Source organism: Xiphias gladius, chromosome 17, assembly GCF_016859285.1.
Source record: "Xiphias gladius isolate SHS-SW01 ecotype Sanya breed wild chromosome 17, ASM1685928v1, whole genome shotgun sequence".
Classification (NCBI taxonomy): Eukaryota; Metazoa; Chordata; class Actinopteri; order Istiophoriformes; family Xiphiidae; genus Xiphias; species Xiphias gladius.
Window position 1 is genome coordinate 3,545,972 of NC_053416.1, and position 12,728 is coordinate 3,558,699.

Sequence of the window (12,728 nt, forward strand, 5' to 3'; positions counted from 1 at the left end):
GAGGAACAATTAGTTATTAGCATTACCTTTGTGTTGAACTTGACTGGAAAAAAATATGAACCTATATTTAACATCTCAAATGATTAAACAGACTTTTTATACTGAATTCCATGAACTGTTCCGAGGGTGTAATTTTTACTGCTAAATGTGACCAGGATGCTGTTTCTCTGAGAGTAAGAAGGACAGTTAGTAACAGCCTCCGCAGGTTGTGGGTTACTGAAATATGCGACAGCCCTGGTGATGACGGGCGAGGAGAGGTCAGCTGTTTTTGGCGCTGACCAGGACGACCTGGATGTTCCTTCTCTTCATCTCTCTGGACATCTGACACCAGGTGCAGGAGGTGCAGCAGGTCGCGTATACACAGTCCCTGCACATGGTGTCCTGCAGACAAAACACAGCGGCGTCGGTGTCGGCCGGTGCACGATCGTATCAGCGCGTTGGCTAAAAGCGGAGCATGTGTCCAGTATGAAGCAGCTTTTCTTTTAGTTCTTCAGTTTAACAGTAAAGATTATAATTGACAGAATTAGCTGATGCATGAATCATTCACACAGAGAATAATGTGGATCATTTTAAAAATAACAGAAAATTATGTCAAGCTTCGTCCTCTAAACTAAAGCCACAAGAGCTGCATGTCAGGAATAGGTAACCGCTGTGAATATTGAACAAAAAAAACAAAAAAAACAAAAAAACACACTCTAAAGCAAAAAACATAAACTATTAAAACCACAAAACTGTTATTGTGTCAGACGACTGTGTGGCTATTTGTCAAATCAATGAGCGAACGATTGATTTATATCAAATTACTGTGGGCTTCGCTGTCTCGCCGTGAAATCACATATAATGTCTCTGGTCAAAACGTGAAAAAACTGGGCCTTTAAAGCCCAGTTTTTTATAGGTCAAACCGTCCTACCCGCTGAATCAAACACACAAAACAGCAAAGCATGGTCCTCACTTTGATGCCGTAACGCTGCCGCATGGAGACCCTCATGGACATGGTGATGGGTGGGATGCAGCCAAAGATGTCCAGCAGGGGGAGGCAGAGACACTGGCCGTAGTCCCTGGTGGTTCTACAGGCGAAGCAGGGACAGCACCAGAAAGCAAAACAGCCTTAAGGGGGGGGGGGGGACAAAAAAAGGAAAAGAAAAGGCGACAAATAAAGACACCGATTCTGAAAAAAGACACACCTACACACACTCAGAGACGAAGAAACACACGCACACACACACAATGTTTTAGGACACAAATGAAGAAGAGGAAGTAAATGAATCACCGCTCACGTGTCTTTCCTTAACAACATCCTTCAAGAAATATTTGTGCGGTGCTGTGACCTCTGACCTTTGTCAAGTTCAGGTAAAGCTATGACTCTTGCATCAGATTTGTTGCCATAATTTTGATCATAAATGAACAAAAACGCTGGTTTGTTGTGAGAAAACGGCTGGATAACTTTGAACCGCAATCCCCCGTTTTTGTTACGTAGCTGGTAATAACAAAACACGAGCGTTTCCGATTCATTCGATACATTTTAGAGAAAAACTCTGTGCTGATCAAAGCAGAGAAACTTATAAAGGTGCTCAAAAGGCATCTACGTAAACGTTCAGATCACTGCATCCTCCAGCGATTGCACTGGTCTGATGCAAAACAAGTCACAGAAGCGCAGGCACTTACACTCAGGCACGTCTTGACAGCAGTCACATATCCCGGATCCCCACTTGTCGGATTCTCGGGCCTCCATCACAGGCTGAGGCTGCCTGATGACCAGCTTGGAAGACATGATGGCGTCTGGAGGAGGAACCAGGATGTAGAGTGTTATTGATCTCACGTGTATAAAATAGAAGCGCACGCGAAGTCCGTGCAACGAATTTCTCTGAGTGAGTGATACCTCCGCTTCAACTTTGAACCAAAAAAACTTGCAAAATATTTACTGTATTTCTTGTTTATCTACTGTAAGTGAGAAAAAATTTTGAACGTAACACAGTTTTACAGTTTTAGAGAGTTTGTTCTGTAAGATGTTTTGGTTTGGGGGGGGGTTCATGAATACTAATCCTTTATAAAATGACAAGGGCGCCATGTTGTGATGCTCTTTTTTGCAAGCACATAAATGATATTTTGTAGAGAAATTATTATCGTACAGAGAGAGACAGAGAAACGTTGTAAGCAGGTTTTCAAAGGAACTGAGTGAATCATTGTGCATAACGGCAAACAGGAGTAAACTGAGTACAAAACAGATTTTTGTTCGCTCAAAATAAATGATTGGTAGCTTGATAGTAAATTACTTACAAAACAGATTTCATGTGCTTGCAAAAAAAAAAGAGACATCCCTAAAGTCTTCAGCTCTGCAGACCAATTTGTCACATTTTTCTTTGTGATTTTTTTTTTTTGAACATTTATGGAGCACAACTCTACATTTAGGTCCCAAAATCCTTACTGAAATGTTATAAGTTGTTGTGAATGAACTGAATATACAAACTTTTGTTTTTCTAATTAACAAATGGATAAAAAAAAAGAATGTATGAATGTATAAAGGGCAAAATATCTGTCTTAGAAATATATCCTTTGACTCAGTCTTAATACTTAAACAGTACATATTAGACTGACATTTGGGGATGAAAATAAATAAAGCAAGGTGACACAATTAAGAATTTAGGACAGCTAAAAAAAAATTATAAAAGAAAACATGCATATAGACCAGTATACATGTACTGTAATTGAGTTTGATCCTGACGAACACAGTCTCACCTGTGTGATTGTGTGATGAGAGAGCGCGGAGTCGTTCGTCCCGTCACTGCTGATGTCTCCTCTGAGAAGCTGTCATTTCTCAGTCGGGATCAGAAATACCTGCAGACAACAGAACACCTGAGGGGACAAACCGCACAAACCGGTCCGTCCTGCGCTCCTTAAGCATCGCTCAGCTATTATTTACTGTAACCAACAGATGATTAAAATGAGGGCGGGGCCATGACATGAACACCGCCAAACCTGATTCACGGCCCGACGTGCGAATATTATGTGACATGGTTCTTCTTGAAACACAAAGTCGTAAACCTTTTGTTGCTTTTATTCCAATGAATGTTGGTCATCGTCCATCCACACCAGTCAATCTCACTTCGGTTTCTCTGGTTAAAAATCATGAGTGGTGTTACTGCGGCCAGTTTTCAGCAATGAAAAAACATGTTTAAACCCAGCTTGAGTTCAACTCTACTACACAATATGTTTCCTGAATCTGTCTTAAAGGCCCCATTTATACCTGGTATCAATAAGCGTTCTTGTTGTCTTGATTCTGCCCACATTGTGATCGTGTCTTAATGTGAAAGTTAGTTAAGAAGGGCTGACAGACCAGATCCAGGCCAAGGGAAGCGGCGCCATGGCGGGGCATGAGTCATTTTTTAATCACTTTTTGCGAAGGCAGACTTGCTGACTACTGCTAGGTGACCTTTCAGCTCGCAAGGGTGATTTTCACGCCGTACAAATTGCATTTACAACTGGCGGACAACAATCACGATGCGAGCCACACCTCCTCCGGACGCGGCCTGACTGAGCCAATTGTGTTTGGTCAAGATGTGCTCGAATTTACTCTTTACAGATTGGATATCTAGATTCAGATCACATGTTAATGCCGGGTGTAAATGAGGTCAAAGTGTTTCACTACTTCTTGTGTAATGACCCATCCTTTTCCTATTAGGTGACTGTAGAACATCAGCCCAAAATGGCAGCTCTAGAAATACGCCCCGGCTCTTTGGTTATGACGGACGGATGGGGTTTTTGTCGAGGGTCTACCAGTATTTGCTTTCTGATTTTAACATTCGGTCAAAAGCTCTGGGTGGGAAAACAAGCGGTGGCAATGACCCAGAACACTGTGGAGGGATTAGACATCCCACCGGGCCTGGAAACACGTCAGGATCCCTCAAAATGAGGAGGAGAATGTGGCTGAGGAGAAAGATGAAGAGTCTGAGGGACAGGACAGTCCTAGTTGTGTAACAGACTCTTCTTATTATAGATGTTGTTCTTGTTCTTATTCTAATTATACATATTGTAGTTATATCACACGACTGTTCTTCTTCCAAGGTTAGTTTAGACGACTGAAACTACCACTAAACCTGAGGGAAATCGATGTTGAATGTTGGTAGGGGACGAGCTGTACGTCTAATGACCCATCTGACCTCCTTAAGAGATTGACGGGGATATAAAAACATCGCACTGCTTTTGTCTTAGCTAAGTAAACAGGAAATTGACTTCAGTGAGCCAAGGCCTCTCCTTTACTGTCTACTGTAAGTAATAATGGCGGGGATCAAACCTGTGACGTTCAGGTTGCTCAACCAACAAGTTATTCCACTGGCCCACAAAGTAACTGAATAACTGAACAGATGGAAGTGACGCAACAGATGGTTTTGGGAGAAAAAGATCGCCTGTTGTTCCTCTTTTAGAAAACCTGGGGAGGAATCATGAGGAAAAACCCTCTCTCCTCCGTTAAAAGGTTTCTTAACAGTAATTGTTAAAGAAGCACAACAGCAACTGCAAACAAAACAAACCACAGTAAAGGCTGTAAATTTACTTTGATTGTTGGAGAACGGTGCTCAGAAAAACGCTTGTGCAGACAGAAATAGAGCACAGAGCAATGTTTTAAATAAAAAAGGGTAGCAGACGAACGGTGATGAATTTTGTTACTTTGCTCTTTCCTCACCAGCCATTGTTAGAGCTTGTAAAGATGTAGAATTGTTGCCTCCGTACTTTGAGGATTATACAAAAAAAGGGTACAACGAAATGGCAAACAGGGAAGAGAAGGAAGAAAAAACCGAGGTATAGAGATGTGATTTAACACCAGCGCTCAACAGAAACTCAACTGAGCTGCCCTACCCCGAATTCCTGCTCAACTGACAAAGAAAAGCTGAATGCCAAAGTGATTACCTTGCTCTACATCCTCAATTCAAATACAGTGACGCATTCAGTCGCAGTCACTCACCCGGAGCATTGCCTGGAAATCCTTGAATACGGCTTTTTCAGCATCGGCTACCAGCTGTCTATTCATATACGTATTATTTGTAACCTGATAGTTCTTAATGTTACTCCGCTGCTGCCCTCGTGGCAAGACTATCACGCAACAATCGTACAGTGCTGAAACCACTGGACACAGATAATTAGCTATGAATTCTGTAGCTGTAGTTAGGGCTCACTGTTGTTGGATTTTGTTTGAAAAAACATGGAACTTGTCTTTTAGATTTTTAACAGTGGACAGATTTTAAAAATTTGTCTTTAAACAACTGAAGGTTTGGCCTTTTTTTTTTTTTAAGCTACTTATGGTGACTCAGGTGCACGATCAGCAGTTCATATCTGTTTTGTCGCCATTTCACTCATCACTTTCCATTATCGGAAGAGGGAAGCTGTCGTCACCGCTGATCGTGTTTACTGTAAACTGTTGGCGGTCAGCGGCTTCTTGCATCAGGAGATATAACTGTAGGATGTGCGGGGACATAAAATCCTGGTGTGTATTTATCTGTGAAAATCACAACTCATGACAGTGATAAGTCATATTGTTTGCCTCAGAGGTGGAAATTATCCCCCGAGCCAAACTCTCTAAAAAACAACGATGAGTAGAGTCGTCAGAAACTTTAGAAACTTGTCGCTTTTTTATCAAGCATTTCGCAACCTTTTTGAGAGAGCTCAGGAAAATAAGATGCCACTGTAGCTTAGGTCGCAATTATTGAACTAAGGTTGGATTTACAAAAACTAGAGGCTGTCAAAAGGTGAACCTCAACGGGAAAATGCGGGAAATATTGGAGCAGCGTTTCTCTCAGCGTGAGGATCACATTCGAGGTCACCTCTGGATGAAAGATGAAGAGGTTTTTAGAGGTTTTATGAGTTAAGACTTGCACTAATTTTTGCATGATTTTCCTGGGTTTACTTTATATTATACTTACTGTCAGGAAATCCCATTAAAAGAAAAAAAAAAAAAAATCAGCAAGTGCCCCAAAACTTTCTGAATTCCCTACCCTGTTCGTGGCACCCGTTCATTCCCACCGAAGACGATTCACGAGTTTGACCTTCTAAATCCCCTAAAACAGCGGGGCACTGTAGTTTTTTAGCAAATGGCTCATTGATGTGTTTGAAATGGTTCTGGGACAACAACAGAGAGGAATAAACCCCTGTCACTATCAGGTTTTGGCTTCACGGACCACACTTGCGCTATGAGCCAGCTCTTGCTTTTCCCCTGTGAACTTTGATCCAGAGAACTCTATGAATGGAGGGAGAAACAAAGCTGCTGTTCACGTGTTGACCGGGGGTGGGAGGTTTATAACAGTCTCGTGCTCTCAACTCTCAACTTATTCGTGCACTTGCCACAGTTGCAAACATGCCAGCAGAAATAATATAGTGCAGTAGATGAGTAGTGTAAAATTTCATTTTGGATCGATGCATTTTTTAAAGGTGTACCACAACAGATCCGCTGATCATCTTCACACCGATACGAGGAACAGAAGAGAAATTTTACATTACAGCTTTATTTTCTTTTATATTGTTTTAGTTCCTTTCTGTAACATATGTTAACTTTGAATCCACTCGGATGGAGCACTGTAATTCCTAACTCAAACGCGTGTTTTTGTTTTGCTTAGACTACCGGCTTGTGCAACAGACCTGAACCACTCGTTATTTTCTTTTGTGCCTGAGGGAGAGAGGGAAACACACGGGTTCTTGCTTGAGGCCCCCTACTCAACCACACATACAGGCAGTGATGTCCTGAACCCTTGCTGCTCCGTTGCGAGAGCTGTTTTTCGATATGCGGTCAAACCGAACCCTGGTGTCCAGCGGTCCCCCTGCTTTGTCCACAAGAGATAAACCCGCTGAACCCAGGTGGCGATGACCAGAGAGCAAATTTCTGATCAGCGCAAACAGAGAGCAGAGCAGCAGCCCAGCAGACTGAGGTTACAGTTCATCTCCTGTCAATATAATGTAGACATTTTGTCTGAGATCCCAAAAAGGCTTTCCCCAGAGTTTGCCAAGTTCAGCAGCAAGCCAGATGATTGCAGAGGAAACAAGATGAGAAGATTCATTTTAATTAACGGATGCATGTAGCAGCCTCAGCCACCCCGTCCCCTAAATACTCTACTCATATACTAATTTGCAACGGCAACTCTTTCAATTAAATAAGGCGTAAGTTTCTAAGCAACTCATCTACAAAGTCGCAAAATATTCATATTGAGCAAATCTGCTAAACTTTCACTGACAACGAATTTCATTTGTTTTCCTACAATATCCTCTCACGCCAACCAGGACATTATTACCGTTTTAAGGTTTCTGGTCAGGCAACTCAAAGCACTTGGCTAACGTCAGGAAAAACGTTTTGCTTATATATTGAAAATGCTGACTTCAAACATGAGACAGGATGTATTCACTTTTTCAATATGTTGGCTTAAACCGTAAAAAAACAAAAAACAAAACATGTTTGTACTTGTATATGTACCAGACACGGACCAACATTAGCGTTTATTTGGAGTCCATTCTCGGGCCACCTGATGAATGTAGGCCCTGTACTCACCCTCCTCTCTGCTCTGTTTTATCCCCACCAACTCAACAACAACAGCAGCTGCTGCTGCTGCTGCTGCTGGAAAAAAAAAAATGTTTTCAGGCTGCAGAAGAAGTTCCAAAAGTGCTACGGATTAAAGCGTAACAGCTGCTGCTCACATGTGAGCAAATACATCTCCATAAGAACTGAGTAGACTCCATCCGCTGATGAATACCACATGATTGCGGATGACAGCTTGGGAAAAACTGGTAGGCTGACCTCGAGCTGGGAATGTTCTGTCTAATTTTTCCTACTGTTTTTGGTGTAAAGTGCAACATGTATACGCGCTAGTTTGGATGGACAGACCCTGTTACTCCATCTTTCATGGTGGTCATTTTATTTTGTCGTCCATCAATAACATAGACAACTAAGTATTTGGCTTGTACACCGTTACCACAGTATTTAGATTTGTTACTATTTGGCACCTTTTAAAACTACATATCGTTACCAGTTTCTATCAAAATGTTTACCACTCTCTGAATTGTACTTGGTACCAGTAAAGTTCATGAGGCAGACAGAGAGGCTGAGTGTGTGTGAGAGAGGGAGGGAGAGGGAGAGAGAGAGAGAGAGAGAGAGAGAGAGAGAGAGGAAAAAGGGAGAGGGGTCAGATAGAGCAGTCAGTCCCAAGAGGAGGAAGAGGAGAGAAGAGAGAAACGAGGATCTCACACTGAAATCTGGTATTACCTGAATTACCTACAGCTATGTGGCATTGTACTTTGTGTATTTACATCTACAACATCTAGATAAACCGAACTGTCCGACTGTACGATCAGTATGTGGTTTTCAGGGATGTTTGCATAGGCATGTCCTGCATGTGTTCACGAGCGTACGTGTCAGTCTAGGTGGGAAAGCGGCGAAGAAACACCTGTGACGCGGTTCGATGCCGTGAGCACATACCCTATAGTAGCTTGGCTGGACATTTGCATTGGCGATAAATACATATATTCAGTAAAATATCTTTTTTACGATCATCTTTGATTCCTGAAATTTCCCGTTTCGTGCTCGGCAGGTTACATATTATTTGCTTGGCGGAGCTTTTTTGCCATAACGATCTGCGTACAGTTATTATTCTCGGGGGTGGATGAGAGTGGTGAGACTCAACACTGTTTCCATAACCAAACCAAAAACAGTGAGGAACTGATAGCTGCTAAACCTAAATTAAACCCATTAGCATCTTGTTTTTATTTTTTCCTTTAAGTAGATCCAAGGTTGGAAAAATATTTTTTCCACTCTGTCTTTTAGCATCATTTATATTCTGTATCCAGGGGTTTCAGCACGTCATTGAGGATATATGATGACGCCATGTTTTTTATGGCTGTTTCAGTCCATGAAATCGAAATATTTAGTTTCTACAAATTGTGTTTTTCTAATATTTCTTTAGTGGGATGAGATACCTACTGATAGTATTTCACTAATATTCAAAGGATGCAGAGTCATACCTAAAAACTGGTTAAAGCTGCGTTGTGTTTGTAAAGAATATCTCACATAACAACAGATATTTTTGACATCAAACCTCAACTGCAACAAAAAGTGCACTGATTCTTCTGGGACTGCAGCCGTAATGGATCATATTATAATAATCAATAATGTAATAATGTGTCTTATTTTCACCTTAGTCCTCTTATTCATCTCTTTCACATTCTCCCCCCACCACTGCAGCTGTACCTCTGCGGCCACGGGCCCTGGCTTTCCATTTTCCAGCTGCCACATCCTGCACTCTCTCACAGTGAGGCAGACCAGGGACGTCCTGAGTCAGCCTGGACTCTGTGGCTGCTGTCAGGGTCTCCACACCCAGAGGACAGACCTCTTCCACAACAGCTTCTGTAGTCGCGGGTTAGTTCGGCTTGGCTGGTTCAGTTGCAGCCTGAAGCATGACTAAATGCAGAAGAAATAAAACAAAACAGGTCATCCGTTTTCTAGGAACTGTTGCTTTCACATCTGCGTTTCTTTGTGTTGGTCTCCCTTATGAACACCTTTCATAGGATCTCTGCCTCCCCCTAGCGAAGACTTTATGAAGACACAGGGACTGTTTTCAGCTGCAGCCACCTCAAAGCAGCTCTAATAACCCACGCAGATTTTCACCTACTCTGCAGTTTCTTGAGTTACGCTACCTGCTCGGCGCCAAATGGCAGACAGAACCAGTTAGAAAACAGCTCACGAGTACTGGACGGAAACATGACACGGTTTTAACGCCAATGCTGCTCCGTGTCTGAGGATGTATAAAAGAAATGTTTGCTAACACGTTCGCCATAACAACTTTATAACTGTATAAACAAATTTATATGTCAGCATTGTGTTGTCAACTGCTCTGCACAGTTATTAATGCAGTTTTAACAACTGCTTATTGCCGAAAAATATATATTAAAAATATATACTAAAACCATAAAAAGTCAAAAAGCCACAAAAGTCAACAAGCAAAGACTAAACAAAGTCTGAAAAATAACTTATCGTTTCGCAATCTCTCAGACCGTGACCCTTTGTGGGGGTGCTGACCCTTAGGTTGGAAACCACTATTCTAATCTGATCTGATATAATTTCCCCTAATCCAATCTTTTTCCTCTAATGTGCTTTAAAAACGTTATTTACAGGTGGACTGGAGATTTATCACCTCAAACCAGGTGTTCCTGTAGCTCCTGTAGTGAAAGGGGGGATGGAGGGCAGCATTAAGCCAGAGACCGTGCCTCCTGGCCTGTGTAGAATGTCGCCCACGCCTGGGCCTCCGCGCCCAGACCCCCTGGAGAAGCTGCACAGCCAGACGGACGCCTTCCTCACTGCAGCTCGGCTCGTCCGCAGAGGATGGACGGAGGAGGGGAAGAAAACAGGGTGGCAATTTTCCCAGTTCGGCTCCTCAGCGCGTCAGCCGTATCCGACCAGGTCAGATGGAGATCAGGGTCGGAACCGGGCCGAGATTTGCTCGAAGGACCCCTGGAGCAGACGGGCTTGTGTCGTGAACAGCGGGAAGACAGCTGAGGACAGAGAGACAGACTCTGTAAAAAAGACAGATGAAGTAAAACAGGGAGCTGAAGGGGAATTCTCAGCTTACAGATGGGCAGAAAGACAGAGAGACATTGTGTGTATCTGGACATCTGGATGTCGTATCACATGCAGACAGCCCAGGAGATTTAAGACCCCGATACTACCAGTCATTGCTGAAATGTAGCCACAATGAAGTAAATGCAAGTGCATATGAAAACCAATACATGGTTATAACACTTGGTTGAGCTTCTTCTTTGTTACAATAAAGGTACTAGAATCTAACCTTTAGTAAGACCCACCTGTTAAATGGTGGACGTTGATGCCATGAATACCATGAATACTCTTGTTGTGATCATGTGATTGAATGGGCAGTGTACCTACGGTGTATTGTGTCGATGCTGTTTTTGTTCTGCTCATTAAAATTCAAACATATGTACGAATATGCAACGGTGGGTCGGTGTTCTTTGTTGGGAGAGGGCATGCATGTGACGGCGAACACGGCTCCCGGCTTCTTTATGAACAGGTCGGGTGCATCACAGCCGAGGGACCGAGGGATCTGGTTCAACACAAACAAAAACACAGATGGAAAATAAGCCCGCTAACTTAAAAGTGACGTGCACAGAAATCCCACTGTGCAGTTCAAGTTGAGGTCTATGGTCATTTTATGTCAATATTGAGATAGAGAGCAGTTGAGAGACTTACAGAAAGAGCACAATGTTCAGCCCTCCGATAATTTAAAGGCTAACTAAGGTGAAAGCTCTTATTGCATTTCTTATGAGTAATGCTAATAAATGGCTCCTGTGTGCCGACAACACCTCTATGAGTTCAGGCAACAACCCCAATTGATACCTGCCTAACATGAGGCCGACTCTGATCCCCACGTGACACGTGCTTCTGGCAGGATATTTAAACAGTAATACGGACATTAATTCTACTTTTCAATCTGCATGACAGGTCATACTGGTAAGAAACAACCATTAGAAGCGACCCAGATACAGAACATTATTTCTAAGACGACGACTGCAGTCTTCTCAAAATTTCAGCTGAGACCTCCTGGCCACCGCATTAAAAAATAGTTTATCTCGCTCATTTGACATGATTTGGGTTCACTGGGATGGATGACTTTATATCATTAATGGTGAAAAAGAGTAGACCAGCTGATGGCCGCTCATCCTACAGCTCCAATTTACTGACCAGCTTTGTTTTGGCCCATAAAAGTTGTAGCCTGATCAACATTATTCACTAAGAGCTTAATTTAAAGAAATAACCCTTTAGTTATTTTACCCAATTTCGAAAAGTTTTTTAATACAACACAGTCACCATATTAATTTTACAAATAATACTGACCAATTTAAACAACATTGGTTATGGTGATGACAATAATATAACCACAGAGAAATGAATATATATAATTAATATTTTTAATCAATATTTACACCAACAAATTCAGGACAACAAATGAATAAACAGTGCCATGTAGTGGTTTTAAGTGGACATGGCAGCTGAGCACCAATGAAGCAGCACTGAACCCACTACAATCTCTCAACTGCCCTAAAAACAGTGGACACCAGTAAAACTCATATTCACTCTACAATATAAAATGAGTTGACAGTGATGATCCGCCATGGCCAATATCAAAGAACATAAACCAGACTTCAGTGGAAAAAATTCAAATTCATAATAAAGGATCCGGATCTGCGCACAAAACTCAATTGGGTTCTTCCCTGACCCATGCCCCATCCCTCCACCCGGTTTCGGTGCAAATCGGTTCAGTCCTTTCTGTGTATAATACTGCTGGCAAATAAATAAACAAAACAAACCAACAAACTAAAAACTGACGAGGGTGAAAACACAACCCGCTTGGCGGAGGTAACAATGTTATGTGGCAGTCTTTCCGCTCAGTGTTTTGAAATGCGATTACTGCATCAAGGAGCGACCTGTCAAGCTACCCAACAAGTCATCTCCTTACACGGCATCGTTTTTAGTGAAGTTACTCTTGATTTCACGACACTGTGGAATTACAGATACAATATTTACAAAAATAAATCTTTTTTTTTTTTTACAAAGAATGGCTGGACAAAAAATATCTGGTTAGTTTTGGATCCGTTAGATATTAATGGAAACGTTTTAGCATAGCATGATTTTTGTGTTAAATTAGAGTATAGTATATTTTATCCGAGGTGGTTCATCTTGTACTTTG

At 42.0% G+C, this 12,728-nt stretch overlaps 1 protein-coding gene across 1 annotated transcript; it reads right to left on the bottom strand.

Annotated features, from left to right (window-relative positions):
* Nucleotides 1-258: 258 nt before the first annotated feature.
* LOC120802223 (cornifelin homolog B-like) lies at nt 259-9,473 on the bottom strand. Its single transcript, XM_040149795.1, has 5 exons — nt 9,218-9,473; nt 2,737-2,835; nt 1,666-1,779; nt 953-1,107; nt 259-381 (listed from the first exon to the last, which is right to left on the bottom strand). Exons 3-5 carry the CDS (start codon nt 1,769-1,771, stop codon nt 259-261), a joined length of 384 nt encoding a protein of 127 aa, XP_040005729.1. The 5' UTR covers nt 1,772-1,779; nt 2,737-2,835; nt 9,218-9,473.
* Between the last annotated feature and the right edge of the window lie 3,255 nt (nt 9,474-12,728).

Coding starts and splice junctions, on each gene's coding strand:
- LOC120802223 (XM_040149795.1), bottom strand. CDS start 1,771: ATGTCTTCCAAGCTGGTCATCAGGCAGCCTCAGCCTGTGATGGAGGCC. Junction 1,108..1,665: donor CTGTCAAGACGTGCCTGAGT/GTAAGTGCCTGC, acceptor CCCCCCCTTAAG/GCTGTTTTGCTTTCTGGTGC. Junction 382..952: donor GGCAGCGTTACGGCATCAAA/GTGAGGACCATG, acceptor TTTTGTCTGCAG/GACACCATGTGCAGGGACTG.